Below are 27,649 nucleotides of genomic sequence, written 5' to 3' on the forward strand. Positions count from 1 at the left end.
TTGCAAAGTTTGAAGACCCTTGCTATAGAGCCATTTGTGTTGGAGGTCCAAATTCAAAGAAATTAATTCTTCAAGGCTATGATACCATTGTTATGTGAGTTGCACTGGCTGCCGATTTGCTTCTGGGTTTAATTCAAGGTGTTGGTTCCTAATTTTAAAGTCCTACATGGGATGCATTCAGGATATCTGTGGAATCATCTTTCTCCAATTGGATCCCTTCCCCCCCCACTTGTCAGAGGAGGATTACTGCAGATCCTTTCAACCAAAGAACATCATGCCCTTGGAACATCTTGCCACAGGAGGTAAGATCCATGCCTTGTCTTTTAGCTTTCAGGAAAAGCCTTAAAATCTGGCTATGCTGGCTAGCACAGGATCCTGAAGGAGAAGCTATTGGCTGGAGATTATTGGTGTAGTAACAGAGAAGGCATCGCTGGTGCCTTAGTAGAGAAGGTACCTATATCTCTTCCAAATTCTTGGGTGTTTTTTTTTTTAGCTTATTTTAATTTTAATCAGTTTGTATATTTTTATGTGAAGTGTTTATATGTAAAGTGTTTGTGTGTTTTATCTTGTAACCCACTTAGTGTTGCTTGGAACTGCGATATGGATGGTAAATACATTTGATAAATAAATAGAGCACTTTTTGATTTCTGACTTGCACTTGTGTCAGAAGCAGTGGGACACTTCTGGATTGAAAGGATTGCTTCCTGACAGGACATAACTATCTTAGTGCAAGGCTTTGCCTATACATATAATAAATTTCCTTTATTGTTCTATAACCTGATTTACTATTAATTTCTGAGATTAGATTCTCAGAAAGAGAATATGTATAGAGAGAATACATCATCTTCCAACACATATTCAGCAGTGTTTTCTCAATGTTTGGATTATTCCAAGTTCTGTGATTTTGTAGACTGTGATTTACTTTCCTTCCCCATTCCCCAGCTATTTCTAGCCCCAGCTAGCTAGTACAGCAAGAGTGACCAGTTCCATTTTGATGCAGTGGCTGAGGCTGTTTGGGCCTCATTTAAACATATCCTATTTAAGTACATATTTTGTGGAAGGTCCTCATATTGCAAGACTTGCTTGGGTTGAGATACGGCTCTATATGCTCTTATAGGTGATCCTGGATAGGTGATTTCAAACATGATTGTTCTCAATTGCCTAGTAGATTAAGGACAATTCTTAGCGCAGCCTGAGCTCTTTGTTTCCCAAGCTGCAATGTCAAAAATTTCAGAATTGAATGCAGTTCATTGAACACAATTGTTTGAGAATAGCTAGGCTAATGATCAGTCTAGATAAGTGGTGTCAAACTGGCAGCCCACAGGCCAGATGCATCCCACATAGCCACACCCACCTCAGCTCCACAAAACATGTGACTGCAACGTAACGCCATGAGTTTTATACCCGTGACCTAGATTATAACCTCTTAAAGCCCTTGTTATTTTTGTTATTGTCAATATACTATCATATGTATACTATCATATGTATGTAGGTATATATGTATGTATATGTATATGTACTCCTGATAGGTAGAAAAGGCTGCTACTAGAATGGATTAAAGTACCAGAAACCATCTGCTCTGAAAGGCAGAGTTTGGGTGGTAAAACAGTTTTGAATCGAAGATGAATTGAAGATTGTGAATGGAATGCATCTACAATGGGTTGGAAATAGGAGGAATTGCTATCCCTATTTCTGTTCTCAGGAAGTGGGGAATGGCCCACCTTGGTGATGTGCTGAGCAGAAAGAGCAGTTGTACTCGAAGTCTTAATAAAATTATTTGCTACATACAACAAAGTTAAACTTGATGGTTATCTTGCATGTTGTTTCTGTATTGTGTTTCCTTTTGGAGTCATGAACTCATTTGTCAAATTAGAAAGTGTGCATGTTTTTATTAAATTTCTTTCTTGCTGATGCAGTGACTGGGAGCGACATAATAAAAAGTTAAAGATGCTAAAAATTAAAATTAGAAAAATCGAATACAAAAGTTAAATGTATTTAATTGCATCAGCTTTATAGCAGTATTTGATTTTTTTATATACAAATTTTGTCATCTATGTGATCTACAAAACTTTCTTGACAATATTGTTGATAAGGAATCAGAGTGGATCAGTCCCAGCTTCTCCTGGCTATCGTACCTTACTCGAAGCTCATCTCTCCATTGTAATCGCTGGGCATTTTCCTCCATAGTTATTTTGACTTGAACTGCAGAAAAAACTGGACACCTGGTTTTCAAACATGCATCTGTCATTGTAGTATCTGAACAATGCACTATGTAGGCATTATATAAATGGATCTTGTAAGATTAACCTGGGTGACTTCATATTTGTGTTCTATCTATGTGGGTTTCCTGGTGAATACATTTGTAATATTTCTTGACAGTACTAATCAGTCTCCTATTTTATCTCTATCATAGTATTCAGGAGTCAGAGAAGAAGTCAACAATACAGAATTACTTTCCAGATTTTAAAACCGTGGAAACACAACTTTCCCTAATACTTGTTAAAATCAACTCATCACCATCTTATTATTATATCCCTTTTATTTATTTTAGCCTAAACCGATGACCTGTAGTCTAATTTATTTAGGCGCTATCGTCAGCCAATTCTGTTCAGGCCAATCCGTTTTCTTCCCGGGGAACAAACAGCTGCACCCAATTTCGAACTGAGAAACGCCTCCATTCCGGACTTAAAACGGCGGCCCCTATTCCTGCATCCTCTCCCAATACAGATAAGCAAATCAGCAGCTCTTCTCTCTTGAAAGGAAAAAGAAGGCGTGCTTCGGGAGAACGAGAGGAGACTACATTTCCCAGAACGCTTTGCCCGGGAGCTTGCTTTTGGATTGGCCACGGCCAATTCGGGCCGGGAAAGTGGCGTGGATAACGGCCGCTAGCAGGTAGACGGGAGGTACTGAAGGGCGCTGTTGGGAAACCATGGCATCGCTACGGCTCTTAAGGCTGCTGCACCTGTCCGCGGGGAGCTGCCTCCTCTTCCTCCTTTGTTTCCAGTTCGGGGGAAGCCAAAAGAAGAAGGAGGTAGACCCCCTTCACCTGCCCCATCTTTCCTTCTTCCCCGGGAGTACCCATAAGAACGGGCAATTCTGACCCCCCCGCCCTTCCCTCCACGCTGCTGGCGCCGTTGTTTTATTTTAGGGCATCACTGCTTCCCTTCTCGCCTCCACTTATGCCATTCTGATTCCTCGCTTTCCTTCCTCTGTGTGCGCGTTTTGTACTTTACGAGCGTCCTTCTGTTCAGAATTGGTTCGCAGCCATTTCACGCGCAGCCCCGAATTTTTCTTTCAGCAATCTCAGAGATTGCCATCTCATAAGGCTGCCTTCCGAGTAAATTTTCCCTGGGGACGTGCGTGCATCGGTAGCCATTCTTCTCGGTGCAGAAGTGCAGCGCGGTAGAAATAACGGGTCCTTCAGGCCTGGCCTTCAAGATGTAAATCAGGTGGAAGAGGCAGCCTTAGTTTGAGGGCTTGAACTAATTATCCATCCATAAACTGGAGCTCAGGGACTCGGCACAGAGTTATATTTTCCAAACATTACAAGAAATCAATAAAATTCTTTGATCGCACACTCTGTTCTATCATAACTTCCAAAGTAAATAAGATAAATTATTTTGGGGCCTGGATTTTTTAGGAGGGGACTCTATCCCCTTCAGCAAGTAATTGAGAATAAGGGAAATCAATTCAAGGTCAAAGATGGTGTCTTTTATACAGGAAAAAAAGGGATCGTTTTTGGACTTAATTGCCTGGAGTTTTCCCCCCCGTATTTCTTTCTTACAGCATTTTGCGATATTTTGAAATTGTCTGCAATATTTAAATCCATCTGAAGCTGATTTTTTTAAAAATAGAATTTGCTATTCCTTGCTGTGCTCTTTAAGGTCTTGATTAAAATTAAGGTATTCCTCTAGCAAAGAGGAAAGGGTTAGCTTGAAAGGGCAAGGAAAAAAGAAGGGAGACAACCTGAGTGGAGGCAGGACCACATTGACAAAAGAAATATATAATACATCTCTAGGATGCCTAGGCTTTTCATTTTAGATAGAATAAAAACATTTTAGTCATTGTTTTAATATTAGTTATGAATTCTAGCTAATTTTTATGTAATGTTTTCATCTTAAGCTGTAAATGTACAGTTCTGAAACTCTGAAAAATAACTTCATAGATGTGGAAAAATGGGGAGCATCAAACTAGAAGCAAAGGAAGGAAAGCAAAAGTGAAAGTTTTAGACAGAGAACATTAAAGAGCATATGAAGAGAAGAAGAAACCTATAGGTATATTCTTCCTTTTTCCCTTGAACGTATCAGGTCGGCTTTTTTGGATCAAACAAGTGTTGATCCATTGATTATGGTAGGAATTGATCCATCAGCTTGCCGCCCACACCTGATATAATACACTGGGGTTGAATTAATTATCCCTCCATAAGTTAGATCATTGTGGACTCAACATGCTATCTTATTTTCTAAATCATTTGAGGATATATATTCTTAAGTTTTCGCGGGTACTTACATGTATGGCATTCGGCTTTGTTCGGGTATTTTCCCACGTCATAGTAGTTGTGCTTTTAAAGTTGTAGCGACGTTTCAGCAGAATCTCATCTGCCATCATCAGGCTTCTGTAGATGAACACTAGACTTCCAGATGAACACTATACAGAATCCTGATGATGGCAGATGAGATTCTGCTGAAACGTCGCTACAACTTTAAAAGCACAACTACTATGACGTGGGAAAATACCCGAACAAAGCCGAATGCCATATATATATATAAAAGGCTAACCTCTTTGATCACACACTGTTCCATCAAAACTTCTGAAGTAAAGAAAATAAATTATTCAATGTCCTGAATTTTTCAGTTGTGTATGTGTATGAGAAAGAGTCTGTATGTGATAAAGAAGTTTCTGAGAAGTTAGAGTTATATTCATTTGGTTATTTTTTTAATGAACTTTATAAACCTTGAAATTTGTTCTTGTGTTTGGAAAATACAACTTTCTTCTTTGTTTTAATCCTTAGTTTTCAGCTGTTTATTTTTGTCATTAACATATGCTATTTCAGAGGTGTGCCATATGTTGAGGAAAATGAAGCAGTCCTAATATTTTTTTTGTTTGCTTTAGCACAAGTCTGCCACAGATAATCATATGTGCCAGTTTTTTTTGTTACATTTCCAACATTTACTAGACATATTTTTGAACATTTTGGCTAACCTAGCAGGTGGTAAATGCCATCTATAAAACATTACATATATGTTTTCTTTATAAGAAGTTGCCATTGTTAAGTTATAATTTCTTTCCCATATATTTTGCCATTTTCCTAACTATATTATATCCAAAATTTTTGCCCACTATATCATTTTTCTTTTACTTGTTCATCTTCCATTTTCAAATTTAATAGATTGTTGCAAAGTTTCTTAATCAGTTTTTCATTGGAGTTCAACAATATCCGATAGAAGGTTGCCTGTTTTTTATAAAAGCCATACATTTTTGCATCTTTATCATATCTAGATTGTATTTGCAGTTGAGGCCACCATGATAATTCAATGACCTGGTCTTTGAGCTCTTGTTTAGATTTTAATTTCCCTTCAGTATTCAGAATATCTTCTATATCAATATTTTCTCAGATTTTTACCAGACTTGGTGGATAAATGTTTCCATTGTTGAAAACCATCCTAGATTCTCAAGTAGAGTTTAATATGGGTTTTGTTTAGCTCCAGTTAATGTACTAGTGTTTTTGTATAACTGATTTTTAATAATGAATTATGCTATGAATTACTGGATTATTTTGATTTTGGCAGGTACAAATCTAGGAAATGAATAATAACAAAGTTGTTTTATTATATCAATAAGGCTGATAAACCAAATTGCATTTAATGGAAACTAATGGGTGGTAAGAAAAGGTAGCAGACAGATTATATGAACACATTTCATTTTAGTAGAGTCTTCCTTTATAATCCAGATACCAAACACTGAATACACTTCTGAGCCTCCTAAGCCCAATAGTGGTATCTTAAAAACCCTGATTTCCTTCCTTAATTACAGATTTTCAGTACAATGAGATTGTGACTAGAGGCATAAGAGGGGGAAAAGCATCTCAATTTTTGTTACTGGACCTAAAAATGTATTTGAAAATCTACCATTGCTCCCCTTTTGGCCATTAGTTACAGAGATTTGATTGGCCTTCAAATGCTTTGGAACTTTTCCTGGTTTTGCAGGTGGCTGGGCCAATTTAGTTCCTTACAGATCATGGGGCAAACTGTATCTGCTTTTGGAATTCTGACATGCCAAATTCTATATTTTGATGTGTTGATCTAACCTCCTTTAGTGTCAGGGACAGTGCTTGTTTGCAAAATGCAAATTTTAATTTGTCATTACAAGAGGGAACATTACATTACAAGAAAGCAAGCCCCAATATCTTTTATGGAAACTGTGTGTTTGTTTCTTTCATGTCAAGGCATAGGGCAGTTCTGACATTCCATTCTTTGGACTGAAATGCATTAAATGGAAGATGAAATAGCAAAGACCGATGAGTTCCAGTGAGATAATAACAACTGCCATTCTTTGTTATGAACTTTGACATGCCTGTTTTATGGAACATTTGCAATAACCTGATTGTTGGAATGTTTTGGCATAATTCTTGTTATATGAGATAGCAGAATTGGAGCGATGGAGATAATATTTGGTTTTTTGTGACAATTGTTACTAAACAGTTTTCTTGAAAAAGCCCAAACAGTCAATAGAATATGGTCAAAGAGAGATACTGTCACAAGTAGGTGTGGCTGATAAACTGAAATGTCTCTATTATCATTTATCAATCATGTACATTTTGCTTTTAATATCTGTGAGTTCCAGATATCATTAGGAAAGAAGTTGTGGATTCCACAACTGCACAATAAAGATTACTATGTCTTAAAAATCAGTGGTATAAGATGCATTCCTATAAGTCCTTTTTGAGTAGTATATTTAATCATATTTTAGATCAATATTCTGCATTTCTTCCAAGTGCTAAAAGTAGCATGTGGAACATTGCCTCCTGGCTTTATTATTATAAAGTATCAAGTAGGTTTGCATAGTTTGTGGTATATGTGAACTTGGGTTCTTCTGGTCTTACCAGTTAAACTCCACTAGCTCTAGATCAGCATTTCTCAATCCTTGGAACTTTAAGATGTGTGGATTTTAACTCCTAGACTTGTCCAACCAGTTTGTTTAAAATTGCCTCTGGTAACCTTATGAATTAAGCCAACAATTCCCAGACTATTGGAATTTTGAGTCTGAAGTGTTCCAGAAACTGCAAGCCACCATATTGGATGCACCTATTACTCTGTAATCCTGGAAGAAGACAAACTTTGTGCATACATGCCAGATTTATAATATACCGAAAGAGGAAGAAAAAAAACATCGGTTGCACCAACTCCAGCAATTTGATATATTTCAGGAGAATGTCCAAAGTACCATATAGAAAAGTATAAATAGGGGTAAAATTTTAAGAAGATTAGTGTGACATGTAGTTTTTATTTCTGATGTATACAAAAATACAAAAAGTATGCTTGCTTATATATTGTGCTTCTTAAAATGAAAGTCATGTATAAAGTTTTTAAGAACACTTAAATTTTACATACAAATAGAATGGAACATATTGAAGGATATTTTTGAACAATGTTCCCAGACATTAATTTAAAATGGCTTGTCTTTGTAAAGAGACTGTGTTTAAAAGATGTTAAGGAAGAGGAACAAGTTTTAGTAAACCTGAAACTGATCTGAAAGTGAATTTAAAAAATTAATTTATAAGAGTTACAAGACTAATGTGGAAAAAAACACAGGACATACAAAAAAGTTGAACCTACTAAGATTAATAGCTTAGTGTCATAAAAGAAGGGGAAGGGTTTTTTTTACTTCTTAACCACACATTTAAACCCTTGCTTGTGCTAATTTTATCTTAATAGCTAAATGAAATTGGTAAATATAATCTGGCTGACTTTTGTTTGCCTTTCTTTTTGTTTCTAAACTTATTTTGTATACAACATTGCATTTAAATATACCGCGGGCTCACATGAAAGAGACAGACATTTTAATGAACATTATTAAAAATGTTAAATAAAACCCAAGTGGGGTGCGTGATCATGTTTTTATATTATTATAACATAGCACATAATATATACATATATATTGTGTGTGTACAATGTCTCAGTGGTTAAAGATGCTAAACTCATCTGGAAAGATGACAGCCCTGGTTCTAGATCCGCGTGCTACATGACAGGGTGCTCTCTCGTTACATGCCCTAGCTCCTGCCTAACTAGCAGTTAGAAAGCATGCAAATGCAAGTAGATAAATAGTTACCATTTGGTGGGAAGGTTCCGTGCACCTTTGGCATTTAGTCATGCTGGCCACATGATCACAGAAAGATCTTCGGATAATGCTGGCTCCTCAGCTAAGAAACAGAGATGAGCACTGGTCCCTACAGTCAGACATGACTGGACAGCTGGCAGCCCATTCCTGCATTCCAAGCGCACCCAGGCCGAGCTGCAGCTGTCCCTCTCTCGCCAGAGCCGTCTCCAACAACAGCAGCAGCAGTGGCGGGAACCGCTTCCGTAACTTCCACGGTTCCCGCCACTGCTGCCGCTGTTGTTGGAGATGGCGCTGGCGCTTGGAATGCAGGAATGGGCTGTGCACCGGGACTTTTGGAAATTTGCAGAGCCCGAGGCTGGAGCACCAAGGGTAGCAGCAGCAGAGACGCTCGCTCGGCTCTTCTCATGCCCACCCAGCCACTCAGGATTAAACCAAAACGCAGTGCGCAGCGCTCCCAGGTACCTCAAATTTTTGTCCTGTTACGGGGATGGAGGAAAAGCAGGAGTGACTCAGATGCTGTTGTTGGAGTCAGTGCTGGCAAGAGAGGCACCAGCACCAGTGGGAACCGTGGAAGCTACGGAGGCCTGAGAGGCGGCTGAAATGCTGCCTGCTGACCCAGGTCTGTAGCAAAGGTGCTTGGTGGGGGTAGGGAGCCCTCCGCATTCTGCCATGATCGGCTGTTAGGAGCGGCTGATGGCGAGGCGTAGTTGCCCACAGGGTGCTCCTAATAGTAAGTTCCCCCCACCTTCCCTCCCAATTTCGCATGTTTTAAAATAGGCCTAAATTGGGGGGGGGGGGGGTGTCTTAATTTCATTTTATGCCTAGAAAATATGCTGGGTCTTCCTATTGGGGGGTTGTATTATTGGAGAAACACGGTAGTAGTAGTTTGTTGTGTACCACTGAATCGAAGGCTTTACAGAAGTCTATGTAGATTGCATCTATTGCTTTGCCCTGATCGAGTTGTGTAGTCTATATGTTTTTGCAGTGTAAGAATTGCAGATTACAGGATAGTTTTTTTCTGAAACCAAATTGTTTATTGGAGAGTAGGTTGTTTGTCTCTAAGTGGAGGATAATGGATTGGTTAATAATTGATTCCAGGTGATGCAGCATAAAGAGATTGGTCTGCAATTTTCAAGTAGACTGGGGTCTCCCTTTCTGAAGATGGGGATGACCGTGGCTTGTGACCATAGGTTTGGCAAGGAGCTGGTGCTGAAAGATTTTTTGAAGATTATGCTTAAAAGTTTGGCTATGGTAGTGGATAGCTTTTTTAAGAAATAGGCACATATTCCATCCGCTCCAGTAGATAGAGATGGTTTTAGATTGCGTAGTGCTTTTTCAATGTTGTTTTATATATTGTATTATATAGTGCCAGATCTCACTTAATATGAAATCTAAATTTAAATTGTATAGCCACACCTTTCTCTCAAAATATTCTTTGGCTACTATCCAGCATAGAATTAAGGATATTTAATATGATGGAAGTTTGCCTAACTTTGTACCTAAGCTGTATGCTTCTATAGTTACATATTATTTTTCAACAGGCATTTTTGATCAATATAAAATTGCAATGCAGTTGGAATCAGTATGAATTGCTTTGAGTAAAACATGCTGAAAACTTCTGAAACCAATGAAATTTGGCTTCAGTTCTTTAATTGTCTGCAATGTTCAAGCAATAATTAAGTTCCAATTTTCAAAAACATTATTTACTTTTTCTTTTTGTTATAGGAGGATGGTAATTCTATGCTAGCCAAATATCAGAATAAGTCACAGAACATTTTTTTTCGAAGTAATACATAAAGTATATTTGTGAACTGCAATTTATTTTATTATATGCCTAGAATAGATAAACATATATAAGATTTTATTTGCGATGCTTTGGGAGAGGAGGTAGTTGAAGAAATTCAGGTCATATATAAACAAATACACTATCAATATCAATAGATAATCGCAGTGTGTTAAAATCCCATTGTGTTTGTTAAGACTTTCTGAGATAGTTTGAAAATGTTTGATGTATGTGATTTTCACAGTTCCATTCTACTGTGCTGGTATAGTTAGATTATTCTGAAATAGTTACCATTTAAATAGATTTGTATTTAAATAGTTTTCTTTGTTGGTGTAGTTAGATTAGTCTGAAATAATTACTATTTAAATAGATTTGTATTTAAATGCCCTGAGACGCTAAAGTATTCTACTATTACTGTTTCCAGTCCTGAGATCAAATTTGTATCTATTTCAGTTCCTCTGGTTTGTTTATCCAGTATAAAATCCACAGCAGTATTGCTGGCAAATGGTGCCATATATGACATTAGAGGAGGAGCATGTTAAGGTACCACTAACACTGTATGAAGTTGTTTGGGCCAATGATTGTGCTAATGGTGTAAATGTTGGGGCAAATCTGGATTCATTGCAAGATATGGGTTTCCATGTTGGCATCATTTTTCTGTTGTTTCATGTTTTTGTGACAATCTGCTATGGGTTGAGTGGTTGTTTGATGTAAATATGGGACTATAGCCAATACCTAAGAAAGTGTGATGACATTGTCCAGTATGGTCTGTAGCTTTATAATGGTGCAATTTTCTGCCTTGAACTATAAGCTGAAAGTGACAACCAAGTGGTGTTTTGTTATTCTGTTTTTGTGCTCTGTCAAGCTATAGAAATTTATTTGGCTGTATTGAGTTGTGTGTTGATCTTGTTGAGTCAATCGTTCAATCTCTTGAATGTCAGATTTAATTCTGTTGGGTAAACATATCTGTAAACTGGTTGAGAACAACTTGGTTGTATAGTAGAGCCTGGCAATAGATGTTACATTTGGTGATATATTCTGGATGGAAATTAAAAGCATGGAGGTATGCGTGGAAGTCTGTTGTTTTGCTGCATAACATGGTGACACTTATTATGTAATTTTACTGTAACATCAAACTTGTTCTGTATATAGGTTGAAGCTGAGGTTGATGGTGGAATGGAAGTTCTTGGTCAACTTGCTTGGTTATGTTTTTCTTGGGGCCTTGGCCAGTACTTGGTTTTATCCTGCTAAGAGTGTTGAAAAGGGGATTTTTAAAAAAATAATTGGTCATTGTAGTTTTAACGTTTTGATGAAAGCATTCAAAATAAAAATCTATTTCCATGTGGGGGCATTTATTTATTTGTTATTCAATGTGATCTGCAGCAGCCTAGTCTCCAAGTATATATTGTGTTGATAATGGCTATATATTTGTTTCTTGAAAGTATTCCTTAAATCTGAAGTAGAGTTGCATATTTTATATGGGCTTAGAAGTGCAAAAGGATAAACATGCAAAAATTGACTCTTTTTCACAGTCAGCATCATGGATCACAGCTGCAGTGTGCAAGTAGCTAGTTGAAATATATCTGGCTATCAAATATATATTGTGTTCACACCTGATGGTAAGCTGTAAAGTGTTTTGCTTCATTTTAAGTTAGCTGAATTCAGCTATACTGGTTTTTAACCATAATTATGATGTAAACTTATATAATTATGATTTATATAAAAGGTTTCAGTAAGGAAAAAATGTTTAGCAAGTCTGACAGTTACAAAACCAAGAACAGGTGCAAACAAGTGAATTCATTCCAAAGAGACGAAGAGGTAAGCCATGAAAGAAATGAAGAAGAGAAGAAGTATTAGGAGATAAAAAATATATTTTAAAAAAAGTTGTTTTCAAATTAACATAGTTGCTGAACATCTGTGATAGCAGCTTTCTGTTTTTTCCCCAGTAAACCTTATTCCTTTTTCTTGGATCTGTTTTTGAAATTGCTTCAATTGTTCATTTCTGCTGGTGTAATAAAATCTAGGTGTTTGTTCTATAAACTTTAGTTAAGCAAGCTATGGCTTAATGCAATGGATGAATTTGGGATATGGACCTGAGATTTAGAACTGTTTTTTTTTTAAAAGGTTGGTTGGTATCATTGATAGATGGATAGTCTTATTAGGCAGTTCTGTAAAGGATGCCTTATAGATGCCTTGTGGCAATTATTTCCCATAATCATCTCTCTTCATAATTTGTTGGTTAGTTTGGCGGTCAATTGCACCCTTATGGCTTTAGCTTTATTACTGTTTTGTCTCTCATAAGATACCTAGGAGCTATGCTTTATTTTTCTTTCTGTTTTAAGTTCAGCCATAAATAAAACTTTCTTTTGCTTTTTACTCCTGCTTCTCCCAAGATAGCTGATGTATCATTTCCACTTATGTTCATTGTCTTGGGGCAAATAACATCTGCAGCACCTTTGCTTCCATTGGCAAGTATTCCTGATCTCTAAAAAGAAAGTGATGTGGTAATTTTGTTGATGGATCACTGGGGAAATCGATGTAAGAGCAAGGAAGAGATGATATAGCAGACACTTGATGGAATATGCAAGTTTTAATAAAGAAGAACAGTACTAATAGCAAATCTAATGTACTGGCAAAAAGTGTGATGTTTAAACCTGGATATTCATGGGTCCTTCCTCAGCCTTGAATTTCCTATCTTGATCAAGCTATTGCTTCAGTTTCCAAAGAATAAAAAAATAAGGGTTGAAAGAGGTGATGTTAGAAATTGTGATTATGATTTTTAAGGTAATGTATGGGAGATGTTGGATGATTCAGGAGGACTATGGATACTGCCTATTGTTCTCATTATTATCAATAACTTACTAATTATATGATGAAATCCATAGACCTAATGGAAGATTGAACCTGGATCTCTAGATTAGAGCCATTTGGAGGAAAATAAGACTATATTGTTGTGGCTGTTTGGAGGAAGCTGCTACATATAGTTCTTGGGGGAAAGAAGATAAGATAATCAGCAAAATGGAACAGATACGGAAATAAAAATCAACAGGACGGTTTCACCATAGGATCAAAAAGAACAAAAATATAAGAATCACATAAATCAATCTAGTCTCCCTACAAGACACTAAACAGGGAATTATCTGGACAGCTTTCCAAAAAGTGGAATGAATGGAATCACTTTGGATTAATCAGTTCACATTGAACTGAAAGGTCCAAAAAGATGCCTTTCCAAAAGGCAAGTGGGTTTTTTTTCTTCTTCAAAAATACAGTATTTCTCTTGTTATCCAAGAATAGCAATAGTAATAGCAATGGGACATTGAATTGAATGTTTTTCAAAATATATTTTATGTTCTTTCAGTGAAAATAAGGCCTAAAATATAATCATGTGGAGAATAGTTTCTGTATTGGATGGTTCTAAAATGCCTGTTTCAGAACTATGTCTTAGAAAATTTCAGGAACAAACTTTTTTGGGTCATTTGCAATAAATTAAATGCAGTGCCTAGAGCAATTCAAGATCCCTCCTGTAATTAGATTGTCTTAATCTTTGTTCCCATCCCATATGTCTTTAGTTGGCAGCCCAGCTTCCATAAGACAGTTCAGCAAGTTAATTGATCTCTTCTACTGAACTGTGCTGCAAGTACTTTTCCAACACTTCCTGAATAACCCCATGGAAAATCCAGATTGTTTTATTTAGTATTATGGTTGCAATAAGCAAGTATTATTAAATTGAACTGGATTTTAATGTCATAAGAAAGCTATCTGTGTGTTGCTTGTTTGCCAGCTTTAAAAATGCTTTGATGTTTCCAACTTGCTAATACAATGTATCCTAGTGCCTATCAGAGTTGTTCTATTGCTACCATCAGTTCCAGCCAAACAGAAGGTAATTTCTGTTTTGCTTTTAGGATTATGTTGTATACATTTTAACAACACAATTTCATGAATATTTGGCTGCCTGACACCTTCTGAAGAAATTTCAAATTGCCTTCTTTCTTTTTGTTTTTTACCATATGACAGGTGAAACTTCATAACAAAATGATTATGAAAAATTTGATGGATCTTTTTAAAAACCAGGTGAAATTATCAAAGCTTCCATAGACAGCTATGAGCTTCTGTCCTCTTGTAATTCATTATTATTAGTGTTGAGGTAATTCCCCTTTAGGAGAATGAGTGCATACAGGGACACGTATAGAGAGTAGTGTTTGAATAATACACACACAGTACACAGATACACTGTGCAGTAAATGTAGGTGTTTACTTCCAGAAAGTTTAAGCAAAGTTCAAGATAAGCAGTCCAGAGTCATTCATAGGTAAATCAGCCAGTTTTTCAATCCAGGGATAATCCAATAACAAATTCCAGTGTCAAAAACAGTTCAGTAACAAACTTATATCAAATCCAGAAATAGCAGTCAGTTACGAAAAATGGAGGAACGGCAATACTTTCCAACAGAAGGAAACAGAGATACACTCACACTCTCTTCTGAGACTCAGACTAAGACAAACCAGGTTTCTGGCTCCATCTTATGGCCATGTGAGAAACTACACCTAATTACAGTTTTGCATTTTCTTAAAGATACAGTTTTAAAATGTTTATCCTGGTTTATATATTTCTAACCCAAATACCTGTTAGGTGACTTATATTCCTAACAATTACTCTCACTTAAGTTAGAAGAAAAGAAATCTTTTAGGAAGATTTTCCTTGCTAAAAAAAAGTTTGACATGCAAACTAGTTTAAAAAATGGAATTTAGAGCCCTATGTTCAATGGGTCTCCTTATTTAGAAGGAGTCAAGCAGCCCTGGGGTCCAAGATAAATGGCCAAGGAGAGCAACAAGTTATGATTGGAGAAGAGGGGACATTCCTACCACAGCACAGGAGGTTATTGGAGCACAGAGCAGAGACTATAAGTAGTGCTCTGTAAATGCACTATTTCTTCAAAAAAATTACAAAAGTTGTAAACCAAGATAGGAGTCAAATATACAGAAACCCTGAGAATATTATAGAGAAGAAAAGATAGTGAATAATCGCATACACTAAAGGTCGAGTAAGGGAGCAATAACAGCTGATAGGACTGTAAGGAAGCTGTGACATCACCTGCCTTTACTGTAAGGTTTTAGTAACAGAATCTTACTGGTTTGAAAGCATGTCTCTTCTCCCTTCCTTTATGCCCAAGAGGTCAGAGAGGGTCCTTTGTGAGATGCTTTCACCAGCCCATTTTTTTCTAGAGGCTGAGATTCCTTTTGCCTGTCTGTTGTGACTCTTCCTCCTGTCCCCAAGGTTATCTTACAGTCCATTTCACAACTCGACTTAGGGACATACCTGCACTTTCTTTTTCATTCAAACAATTTACAAACTGGATTTTTTTAAAAAAAATTAACTCAGGGTCCATGAACATCTTTCTGGATTTTCTATCCTCTCATTGATTCTTCGCCTCATTTTTCCTTTTATGAAATGGCCTTGTCCTCATTTCCTAAATATTCTGTCTGCTTCTTTTATCAGTTTCTTATTTGTGATTAGCTGTCAGCTGTTTCTTTTACTGTATGGTACCAACCTAGATGCAAATTATGAAAAAAACATGAAAATAGGTCAAATGGGGGGAGAGAATCCTTATTCTGCTGAGGCAAAACAACATTTTGTGTTTTTGACATAGTTCTTATGGTTAAGTGGAGCTTCAAAGCATAGGACACCCTAATTTTTATACTAAGGAATTGAAGAGAGTTTATACTGGGGTTTTATTGTGAAATTGTCCTTCTAGTAGAAATAGGAATGGGATTGAAATAACTAAAATTGTAAGCAGTGACACTTAGAAACTGTAAATGCATTTTGGACCAACTGCTGTTCGGAAATATGAAAAGGTTGAAAAAATAAATACAGATAGGAAAAATTCCCCTTATGCTCTTTAGGTGGCTAGCTTTCTAGCTTAATGTATTCGCTCACCACTGCCTGACTGGTTTAAATGTTACAGATCCTGGAGACTTCTTTTGAAGTTACCCAGCATTCAATTTCATTTCATATACAGTGTATGTGGTTGACATAAACAGTGAATTTTATCCAGTTCTACTGATAAGATCCTGAACATTCCTCCTAAAATCCATTACACACACTCTGGGACTCTGTTTCCTTTCTTTGAAAGAAGAGCTGAACTGAGCCAACATAAAATACAGGTAATCCTTGGTTTATGACCACAATTGAGCCCAAAATTTTTGTTGCTAAGTGAAACATTTGTTAAGTGAGTTTGCTCTATTTTACCACCTTTATTGCTACAGTTCTTAAATAATCCACTTTAGTTGTTAAATTAGTCAAACTGTTGTTAAGTGAATCTGCTATCCCCCATTGATTTTGCTTGTTAGAAGGTCATAAAAGGGGATCACATGACCCCAGGACACTGCAACTGTCATAAATATGAGTCAATTGCCAAGCATCTGAATTTTGATCACAGGACCCTGGGGAATGCTGCAGTGGTTGTAATCATAAAAACTTTTCAGTGCTTTTGTAACTTTGAATGGTCACTAAATGATCTGTTTTAAGTCGAGGACTACCAGTAATGGAAGAGCTAAATTCTGAATTACCTGAAAAATATTTAAATATTTCATGTGCTTCCACTGAGTATATGTGTTTTTTGGTTAATAATGCTTCAAAGGCTTTCCAATCAAAACTTGAAGTATACATGATCAGACGGTTCCATTTTAGGCCAGAAATATTGAAAGATCGATCTTCTGCAAACATATAACTTTGTTCAGTTCTGACTGACAGGTAATATTCCAAACAAAGGACTTAAGCTTTAACAGCTTTTCTTATTGCAGGCTTCTCGTGGTGCTCCATAACAGTCTAAGTTTGGCACCCTGAAGCGTTTTGTTCTATGGGGTGTACTATTCAAAATTCATTTCAGTGAGCCATCCAATTTTTAGTTTTCAAACCTGACTAGGATTATTTGCACAGAGGAAAGGAGGATCAATTAAGTGTCTAAGAGAAAAAAGGGACCACCTACTGTTTAATGTAATTGGACTGTTCCTTCCTCCCTTTGGCCACCTATAAAGAGATTCACAAGAACCCATCTAAACAATGGGTGGGAACAGCATTGCTTTATATACCGTAGTTGTTACAAAAGCCTTAAGAATAACCCTGCTGAAACAGATAAACAACCATCCCGTCCAGCACTCACGGTCATGCGGTGACCAGCTGGTGCATTTAGGATGACTATAAACAAGGGCAGAAGGTTGACAGCCTTCCTTCATGGTTGCGCTCTGTCAGCAAATATTTTAGGCATGGCATTGTATTTTGAAAGTAGCAAATAGACATCAATACTAATAGCCATTGTTTTCTCCCTTTCAATGCTGTCTAATTTAGTAACTATCCCCACATTCAGGTCTTGATAGAATGTTTTCAGTGGTGCCTATGCAAAAGTAAAATTTACTGGACTGAATGAAAATGTGACTTTGTCATAGTGGAATGTGCTTCCAATTGTGAAGTAGGTTGTTTAGTTTCTACCCTATTCTCATTTACTGGAACCTTGTTTCGCCTTTCCATGTTTTGATCAAACATAATTTGCAGGGCTTAGAAGTAGCTTTTCTTCACATGCAGTGTTTCTGAGCACAGATATGCAAATGTTTGAGTCAGTGAGCACATTTGGATTTTTGAAAGTGAATTATGGGCACAATCATAAAATGGCCAGTTTGGCAAATACATACCTGTTGCTCAGTGCTAAAATAACTGAAATTAACTATAAAACAGTTGCTTAATTTCTAATAAGGTTGCAGTTTTGAGCTCCCAGCTGGACTTATTTTTTTCATCGCAATTTATTGTTACCTTATTCTCTGTAAAGATAAGTACTATCTCAAAGTATTGGATTGAAGCTGTATTATTTTCAATTTTTTTGTAAATGTTTGTGGGTCTTATGTAAGATCCCAGGGCATTATTATGATGGAGAGCCATAGCTATATATGTACCAGTTGACTGTTGCACTAAGCCATTATTTCTTTAATCATGGTTTGAGTAAATTGCACTAAACCATAAACTATAGCTGAGGGCCACTTTAGTGTTGTGATTAAAGGCATCAGGATAGGAACCCGCAAACTAGGAGCTCTAGTCTTGCTTTAGGCACAAAGCCACCCATTCTCAGCATTAGGAAAGAAGCAGTGTTAAAGAGTTTCAAAAGTCTATCAGGCAATTGCCAGGAATCAGAAATGACTTAAAATAACATAAATGACCTCTGTGATCATATTAAGAGCAACTGCGTTCTCTTCGCTGATGATGTAAAGCTGTTCAATACCACAGACAATACTGCTACCCTTCAAAAAGATATTGACTGTGTATCAGAATGGTCGAACAAATGGCAGCTTCAAATCTTAACAAATAAATGCTCTGTCTTACATTTGGCAAAAAAATAAATAAATCAGAAAATAAAATACAAGCTGAATAGTCAAGACCTTGTTGATGATCCAAGCTCTGTAAAGGACCTTGGAATTCTCATCTCTAGGAGGATTAGCACTTAGATCATTATCTAAGTGCTAGAGCCCACTGTAACTACATAGCCAAAAAGGCATTAAAAGTTGTTAACCTAATCCTACGTAGCTTTTTCTCTGGTAATATCACACTACTAACTAGAGCATACAAAACATTTGCTAGACCAATACTCGAATACAGCTCATCAATCTGGAACCCACATTACGTATCTGATATTAGCACAGTTGAGAAAGTCCAGAAATATTTCACAAGAAGAGTTCTCCACTCCTCTACTCGTTGTAGAATACCTTATACCACCAGACTTGAAATTCTAGACCTAGAAAACCTTGAATTATGCTGTCTTCGGTCTGATCTAAGTATGGTATATAAAAGTCATACATTGCAATGACTTACCTGTCAATGAATACTTCAGCTTCAACCATAACAACACAAGAGCACACAATAGATACAAACTCAAGGTTAACCGCACCAAACTTGATTGCAGGAAATACGACCTCAGCAACAGAGTGGTCAATGTCTGGAATACTCTACCTGACTCTGTGGTTTCTTCCCCAAACCCAAAAACTTTAACCTTAGATTGTCTACTATTGACCTCACCCCTTTCCTAGAGGTCTGTAGGGGGCGTGCATAAGCGCACCAACTTGCCTACCGTCCCTGTCCTATTGTTTATTTTTCATATATGTACCCATTTCATGTATTCATAACTATGTATATACACTGTACTTATACCTATTATCTTATAAGTGATTGACAAATCAAAATGAATAAAAATAAATAAATAAATCATAGACAGACAAATCCTATAGTTAAACATCACAATGTCAGGATTCATGTAACACATGAAACCAAAATTAACCAAATCATTTTGACTGACTGCTATAAATGAAGTCTATGTATAAATGTTGCCCAGATAAGGTAGATTTCTTCATCAATAAATATTCTCATCATCATGTTTAAGATATGGAATTATTACAGAATGGGCATTGGTATAATTACCTGAGAATGCTGTTAAAGACATTATTTGCTTTTTTCTTTCTTTTTGCTTGTTTTAATGCAACCGATTTCCAGAGACACTAGCTCATTGACATGTAAGGAACTGAGTCAAAAAGCTGGGGAGCCAGCAATGGGGCTGGCTTTTTATATAGTGGCAGACTCAGTTCGATGATGTCAGAGGGAAGTGTTTTACCCATTCCTGGACTCTCTTGCAGCGTGGAGAATAGCATAATAATTGCCTGTATATTCAGATTTTGATGACCATGGCATATCATGTTGTTAAAGTTACAAGACTGCCCAATATTGGTGCAGTAGGATTTTCTAGATAATAGCAATAGCACCTAAACTTATATACCACTTTATAGCCCTCTCTAAGCGGTTCACAGAGTCAGCGTATTGCCCCCAATAATCTGGGTCCTCATTTTATCCATCTTGGAAGGATAGAAGGCTGAGTTAACCTTGAGCCTGGTGGGATTTGAACTGCCAAATTGTAGGCAGCTGGCTGAAGAAGTAGCTTGCAGTACTGCACTCTAGCTACTGCCACAGAGGCTCCTTAATGCACGATGCACATTGAATAACTGAAATAAGGCTTCTGGAGACTATGGGAAATCCTAAAGAATTTAAGTTTATAACTTTTGGTTCAAAGGTTCAGCTGGATTTTATTTCATGTGCAAAATGTAGAGTTTGTCTTTCATATCAAATTTGCATGGAAAGCAAAAACTAAAAGGCTAAAAGGAACTTAATACAGGGTTCTTTCATGCAGAGCACATGTTTGCTCTGCTGATGGAGAATAAATTATAACTTTGTTAGCTGAAACAGCATTTTTTAGCAATTAATGCGCTATAGGATGTTTTTTCATCCCTTTGAAATTAAATGAGCAAATTTCATATGCAAAATTGTCTTGGAAACTATTATTTTCCAAAACTGTGTGATGCTAAACCCCTTCTGTGATGTGCACTGATTTATTTTGTAACTGCTGTACATAAATTCTGAAACTATGGAGTGTTGACAAAGAATGGTTTACAACTAAAATGAGGATTTCTAAGCAACTTAGAGAAATATGAAAAAAAAAAATCATTCCAACCAACAGATCCATAATTGTCTTTAAAATGTTTGGCATTTTTCTCCCTGAAACTTCATTAATTTATTCAACATTTCCCAGTTTACCTGAAATAGCAATTGCATTGAAGTGAGTTGCAGTGTGTATAAAATACCATTTGTGTGTGTGTGTGTGTGTGTGTGCAGGGAATGTGTTTTCTGTTGCAATTTAAATCTTACATTAATTTATCCTCTATGTACATCTCATATAAGTAACCTGCAGTTCATAAATCTTATGACTTTTTAATAAAATGTGTCTATTGGAAAAGGCTCACCAGATTCCTTCTGATTGTTTTGTATTCATAAACTAACACAGTTCTCCCCCCACAATGTCTACAGTTCTTGTAAAAATGTAAATTAAGGTTTACATTTTTTATTTCTTTTCCTCTTTCACCTTACCCAGATGAGGTGGTTCAGAAACTGTCAGTATTCTTGTTAAAATATAAAGCAGTTCCTTTTCAGAAAGGGCTTTTTTTTCTATGATCCTCTTAAATTTTGTGTATGAACAAGCCTAATTCTATAGGAAACACCAGTTTAGTTTGTTTCCAAATTGTGCATTATATCAAAAAAGAGATATAGTTAGCAATTTCTATAGCATACAGTTTAAGGCCTGTAGTAAGATTCAAAAGGATCGTGGAAGTGGAGAAGAACATCAAAAATGTCTGGAGAACAGTTTGTTCAAATTCTTCTTTGTGGGGTCTCAGCAGTTTCAGTGCATTATGCTCTGATCACAGATTTTGCAAAAAGAAAAATGCACTGTCTGCATACTATTTTACAGATGATGTGGTCTTGGACACGATGGATGACTAGGACATAGGATTGTGTTTATTTCAAACATGTTTTTTTCTAAATAGATATTTTTGAATGAAGAGATAGCAAAATGATGAAGATCTGAGCCCATAGAAGATCTACCCATCACATTTTCAGATAATTGTTCATGCAAAATATATTCATCTGAAATAAAGAATCTCTCCAAACATACAAACCTTCTCTCCCCACTTTATTATGTTGGTCCACTGACTAGAAGCAATTATAAATTTGCATCCCAAAAGTAGTAATTGGGTATTTAAAGTCTGCTGGTCATGACAGTTAAATGTAACCATATTAGAACCAGCTGTTGAAAATAACACCAAATTTCTTAATTTATAAAGAAATTGTACTAATAAGAATTTAGCAGCAGACATGTTATTTTTAAAAGCTTAATTCTTTGTTCTAAAGCATAACTGGTTTTTTAAAATTGTGAATGGAAAAGAGAGCTGAATCCATTATAATTATTGCAACAGTCTCTGTTGTATTACAGAAAATTGATGCACAGAAACACAAAACATCTTGTCAGCGATTCTTGAAAATGCAGAGAAAAGTTAAAATGTTCCTTAATGCATCCTAGTCTTCATTTAATCAGATGAGCTTTCATATATAGATTTTGCATCCCACCAAGATGCATTGTGTCAGAGACTTGAGCCATGCTCTTTATTTTGAAGTTGGCTTTCTCCTCATGAATAGTTTTCATGATCCAGCTACAGAAAATCAGCAAGATACCAATAGTACTTGGACTTATATACTGCTCCATAGTATATAGTATATCCTCAAGTTAACAAATCACTGGAACTGCAATGCTTTCAAGAGTGTCACAACATCATTTGTGTATTTTTAATACATAGGTAGCCTATTTTCAGCAATCAGTGGAAGCATTGTGTGGCTTCAGCAGTTTGTTGGCTTGAAGAAGAAAATTTGTTGTTCTTTTTAGTCAGACCACTTTATCTTCAGGAAACTTTAACCCTTCAGGAGGAGGAGAGATTGAATTCCAATATGTTTTCCTTGAATTGGTTTCTCCTTGCTGGACATTTATACTTCAGTTTTGAGGTATAAAACTTAAAGTTATAACAGGTTTGTTTTTGTTGTTTCTCATCCTTGATATACAGAAGTAGAGGTCCAGTAACCTTATTGAGACTTAAATACAAATTTGGGTTAAAGACGGAGTTAGGGAACAGAACTCATTCTTAAACAGGAAACTGCCTGTACCCCTGTTCCGTATGTGAGAAGGAATATATTAATGGTAGGTTTCATTATAGAGTATGTATGAGCTTTAGAATGATCCGTTTATATATAGGTATTTAATGAAAGAAGATAGATTCATGCAGAAGCCAATATCTCTTGTCAAACTGTGTTAACATCACATTGAACCCAATGGTTTGGAACTTTAGCAGTTAAGTTCTGAATGCATTTTGCTTTAGCTGTAGCTAAGGCAAATGATCATGCCTTTTATGCTTTTATATGATGAAGTATGCCTGTTTCTTATGTTGTCGTTTTTGTATGCACACTTCATAAGCAATTTACAAATGAACAGTACTGTTTCTATACTTAGAACAGGTTTGCTGTTGGATTCCTATATGTAACTATGTGACATTTATAAGCAAGGAGAGAAAAACAAGTAATTTTTAGCAGATATTTTAAATCATCAATAAGTTGTACATTCATATTATGTTAATTTTTGCCATTGCCAATTTCCTAAAACCGAGAGAAAGTTCGCCCAGCAGCCTTCTTACAGGATTAGAACTCATACCCTAATACCTTTAATCACTACACCAAACTAGCTCCTTTTAGGAATGTACAAATTGCAGTTCTAGCATGTGGAAAGATTCACTGTAGGGAAAACTGGCTTGTATATTTCAAATCCATGAATCTGAATGTGGATTATTTCAACATTTCCTTTTAACTTTCTTTCAGGTATATGTTGTTCAGACAGGCCTCGATTTACAGCCATTCTGGTGTTCTGTTAGGGAGGTGCTGGAAGAAATAATGACCAGTCCTTGTGGTTATAACTGTCACAGCACCTGACAGTCACATGATCAAAATTCAGGGCTTGACAACTGACATGCATTTACAACAGTTGCGGCATTCTAGGGTCACATGATCACTATTTGTGAGCTTCCCAGCTGGCTTTCAATGAACAAAATCAGTGGGTGGGACCAGATTTGTTTAACAACCATGTGATTCACTTAACAGTGATAGTAATTCACTTAACAACCATGGCAAAAAAATGATAAAATTGGGCATGACTCGCTTAGCAACAGCTTTGCTTAACTTTTTTTGCTCAGCAATGAAAATTCTGGTCACTATTGTAGTAAGTCGAGGAACTGTATATGTATTAAATGATAAATGTTAAATGATAGATACGTTTATAATTTCAAAAGAATAGGAAAGTATATAAATGTTGTTTGCTTTCTGTACAAAAATATTGAAAAGGCAATAATTTAAAACACATACATCATGATTCAGTATATGGATAAGTATAGTACCCAGATTAAATAGATTTCTTTCAAAACATCACAGAATTTTTTTAAAAAGTTTAGTTTTTGACTTAATAAACGTGAAGGCTGTGTTTTTAAAAATGATTATTGTACAACTATTTTACAATAGTTGTACAAATGTTCCAATTTTTCAAAAGTTCCAAACTGGAATTTTCAACTATGCAACTAAATGTTTTAAAGATACAAACATCAGTATTTCTCTGTAGAAAGGATGCATATTGGCATAGTGATTGTTTGGAGTTGTGGCATGTGCCTGACTTGTCTAAGCTAAAGAAGTGTTTGTACAATAAAGGAATCATTTTATCCAGCCCTTAGCTTCTTACTTGAAAGTCAGGGGTTTTTTTTTGTATTTGATTCACTCATTTAAAATCAAGCCAAACAAAAATCTGTTTCTCAGGATATATCATAAGCAAAGTATTAAAGAGCTGGCATTCCTGTATTTAGAGAGTGTAGTAGTAGTAATGCACTCTCTCTCTCTCTTTCTTTATGAGAGAGAGGAGGGGGAGGAAGGGAGGAGAGAGAGAGAAGGACAGAGAGAGAGAGAGAGAGACATCTTACCTGTAAACCAGGGGTGGGATTCGACTGGTTTGGACTGGTTCGGACGAACCAGATGTTAAAGTTTGCTGAACCAATATTTCAACTGACCAATTTGGCCCCCCACCCTGCCCCTCCCCTCCCAGGAGGCTCCACGCAGCCCATTTTCAATGGTGGTAGGTGCAGGGTCTGCGCAGAGGCTCTGGAGGGGAGAAAATTTCTGGAAGTCTGAAAATGGACCTATTTCTGGCTTCCAGAGGGCCTCCAGAGCCCGGGGAGGCTGTTTTCGCCTTCCCAGAGGCCTGGGGGAGGCCCCCGGACCCTTGGGAGGGCAAAAAAGTTCATCTTGGAAAAAATGGAAGTCATGAAATGGGCTTGTTTTTGGCTTCCGGTGGGCCTCCAGAGCCCAGGAAGGCTGTTTTCACCTTCCCAGAGGCCTGGGGGAGGCCTCCAGACCCTTGGGAGGACAAAAAATGGCCCTCCCGGAAAAACCGGAAGTCGCAAAACAGGCTTCTTTCCGGCTTCCAGTGGGCCTCCAGAGCCCAGGGGAAGTTGTTTTTGCCTTTCCAGAGGCTCAGGGGAGGCCTCTGGACCCTTGGGAGGGCAAAAATGGCCTTCCCATGGCTCTCGAGGCCCATCAGAAGCCAGAAACAGGAAGTTCCAGTAGGCCACACCCACCATGGCCATGCCCACCAGCAACCGGGCAGCGAACCGGTTGCTGGGATTTTTGAATCCCTCCCTTGCTGTAAGCTGTATCTTATCTAAGCCATACATCCATCTGTTCACTTTTATGTAATAGTTTTTCACCTATACTATGCAAAGAGAAAAAATATTTCAATTACTCTCTGAGACTGACATTCTTATTTTGTTCTTAAGTGTTAAGACTCACCCATTTTTTGCATGTCTAGTGGCAAATTCTTATTCACATTCTCAGATTTTATTACAAATCCTTTTATATAACAGCTTTATATGGGAACAGACTGTCCTTAAGAACAGATAACACAGCTAATATCAGTCATTCAAGGTCTTATTGCAATTCTTCAAAAAGCCTCTGAACAACATTATAAGTTGCTTATTATATGTCTCTGGTTATATATCCAGTATAAAAATATTTTTTCTTCCCACAAAACAATAGTTATACCTGAAAATTAATTTCAAAACCTTATTCAAAATCAAATATTCCAATATTTTCAGAGCCCATAAGTTGTTTAAAACTTTCTACAGCCAGAACCTTGTCTTATTTTTTCATTCTTATTTTAAATTCCTAAAGTTTTTAAAGAAACAATTTCATTTTCTTATATTAAGGTTTGAAGGCACTCACCTGTTTCAGTCTTGTCATTTCAAAAAACCTCTTTAAAGAAATTATTCAGTGATATCTGAAAAGTGCCTTTTAACTTAGCAAAGTCAGTCATCCAGGTCATGGTTGTCCCAAAGGTGCTTTTTCAGGAGGCTTTTTGATTTTTCTTTGAAGATGTTTTGCTTTTTATCCAGGAAGCTTCTTTAGCTCTGACTGGATGGTGGGGAATGGAAGGACCTGGATGGATGTTTTTCTTGGATGTTTATCTGTGTCCTCAGGCTCCCTGAGTAGTGCTAATGGTTCCTGTTGTGTGCATTTTTTCCTGGAAATCTGTTCATACACCCACACCATTTGAAGTATGTTCATCCCAAATTGCAGAGCTAAAGGTCTGTACTGTAAAGATCCAAGTGTTTCAGCAACACTCAAAAAGGATGCAAATGATCAGCTGTCTGCACGGAATATAAATCCTTCATTCCTCACCATCCAGTCAGAGCTGAAGAAGCTTCTTGGGTGAGAAGTGAAACCTCTTCAAAGAAAAAACAAGAAAGTCCAGTTGCCTCCTGAAAAAGCACCTTTGGGATTAATAAAGGAAGTGTCCAATGGAAAGCTCCAATTTTGGCTTGAGCAACTATGGCAAATTTCTCCTGCTCCCAGTTCGTGAGGAGCAGCCATATGGAATGCAGTTTGGTTGATTCACATTTTTTTCTGTGTTCAGAAAAAGTTAAAGAAGCCATTCTCCTCCATGCTGCATCTTCAGTTCCCTTCACAGGCGATAAACTTTTTAGCGATGCTCTGGAACCTTATCTCATCGAAACCAGAGATAAACGTAAAATTCTCTCTTCCTCTGGGAAGAAAGCCAACTATCGCCCAGCTTCTTATCGCCCTCCTGCTTTTCAAGCAGAGACATCCTCCCGCTTCCCTCGCTCTCAGAGGCCGTACTCCCAACGCCAAGACCAATGTGTGGAAGCATCTGGCAGGCAACAACCTTCTACTGGTAAACGGCCCTTTTGGGGGGAAGGGGGTCGTTCCTTCCATCACTCTAAGTAATCCCTTGTTCTCCCCACCCATCGGAGGTCACCTAGCCTTCTTTGCCTCCAAATGGGCGGAGTCAATGACGGACGCCTGGGTGTTCAGCACTATTAGGTCAGGGTTACAATTGAACTTCCTAACGCCACCCCCATAAATTTTTTTGATCTATCCTGTCTCTTGGGATATTTCAAGGCAAACCCTCATGAATCAGGCCATTCAACACCTTCTTGAAATCAGGGATATTCAACCTGCCCCCCCCCCCCAACGGGGATGTCGGTTTTACTCTCGTCTTTTCATCATTTCCAAAGCCTCAGGGGTGTGGCGAGCCATCCTTGATCTAAAATTCCTCAACAATTTGTAAAATGCAGGTGATTTAAAATGCAGACTCTGTATTCTATTTTAGAGAGCATTCAGGAGGGCGACCTCCTCTGTTCCATTGATCTCATGGAGGATTACCTCCACATCCCCATTTGGCCTCATCATTGCCAGTTTCTCCATTTCTTTTACCAGAATACCCATTACCAGTATCAAGCATTTCCCTTCGGCCTCTCATCGGCTCCAAGGGTCTTAACAAAGGCTCTGGCAGCCTTGAGGGCATCTCTGTGTTCTGTTCCAGTGATGATCCAATGCTACTTGGACGACATTTTGATTATTTCCTCTTCCATCCTTGCGGCCCATCGGGATCTGCAGATTACCCTGTCATATCTCCAGAGCCATGGGTTTTCCATCAACACCAAAAAGAGCCACCTCTCTCCCACAACCAAATTGCAACACTTGGGAGCAGTCATTGATACCACGTCGTGCCAGGT

At 37.2% G+C, this 27,649-nt stretch overlaps 1 protein-coding gene across 4 annotated transcripts in view; it reads left to right on the forward strand.

Moving 5' to 3' along the window:
- The first annotated feature begins 2,867 nt into the window (after positions 1–2,867).
- Positions 2,868–27,649, forward strand: part of TUSC3 (tumor suppressor candidate 3) — a 127,054-nt gene continuing 102,272 nt past the window's right edge. For 3 of the 4 annotated variants that reach the window (XR_015744136.1, XM_026697953.2, XM_087936259.1), the window contains exon 1: positions 2,874–3,031. Coding sequence is in view for 2 of the 4 variants with exons in the window: in XM_026697953.2 (XP_026553738.1) it covers positions 2,930–3,031 (102 nt within the window). In the remaining 2 variants the exon portion in view is untranslated. Of the gene's footprint in view, positions 3,032–27,649 lie in introns of all 4 variants that reach the window. The other variant, XM_087936263.1, reaches the window with a different exon arrangement.

This window comes from Pseudonaja textilis, chromosome 6 (assembly GCF_049901715.1).
Source record: "Pseudonaja textilis isolate UNSWEBS1 chromosome 6, rPseTex1.2, whole genome shotgun sequence".
NCBI classification, from domain to species: domain Eukaryota; kingdom Metazoa; phylum Chordata; class Lepidosauria; order Squamata; family Elapidae; genus Pseudonaja; species Pseudonaja textilis.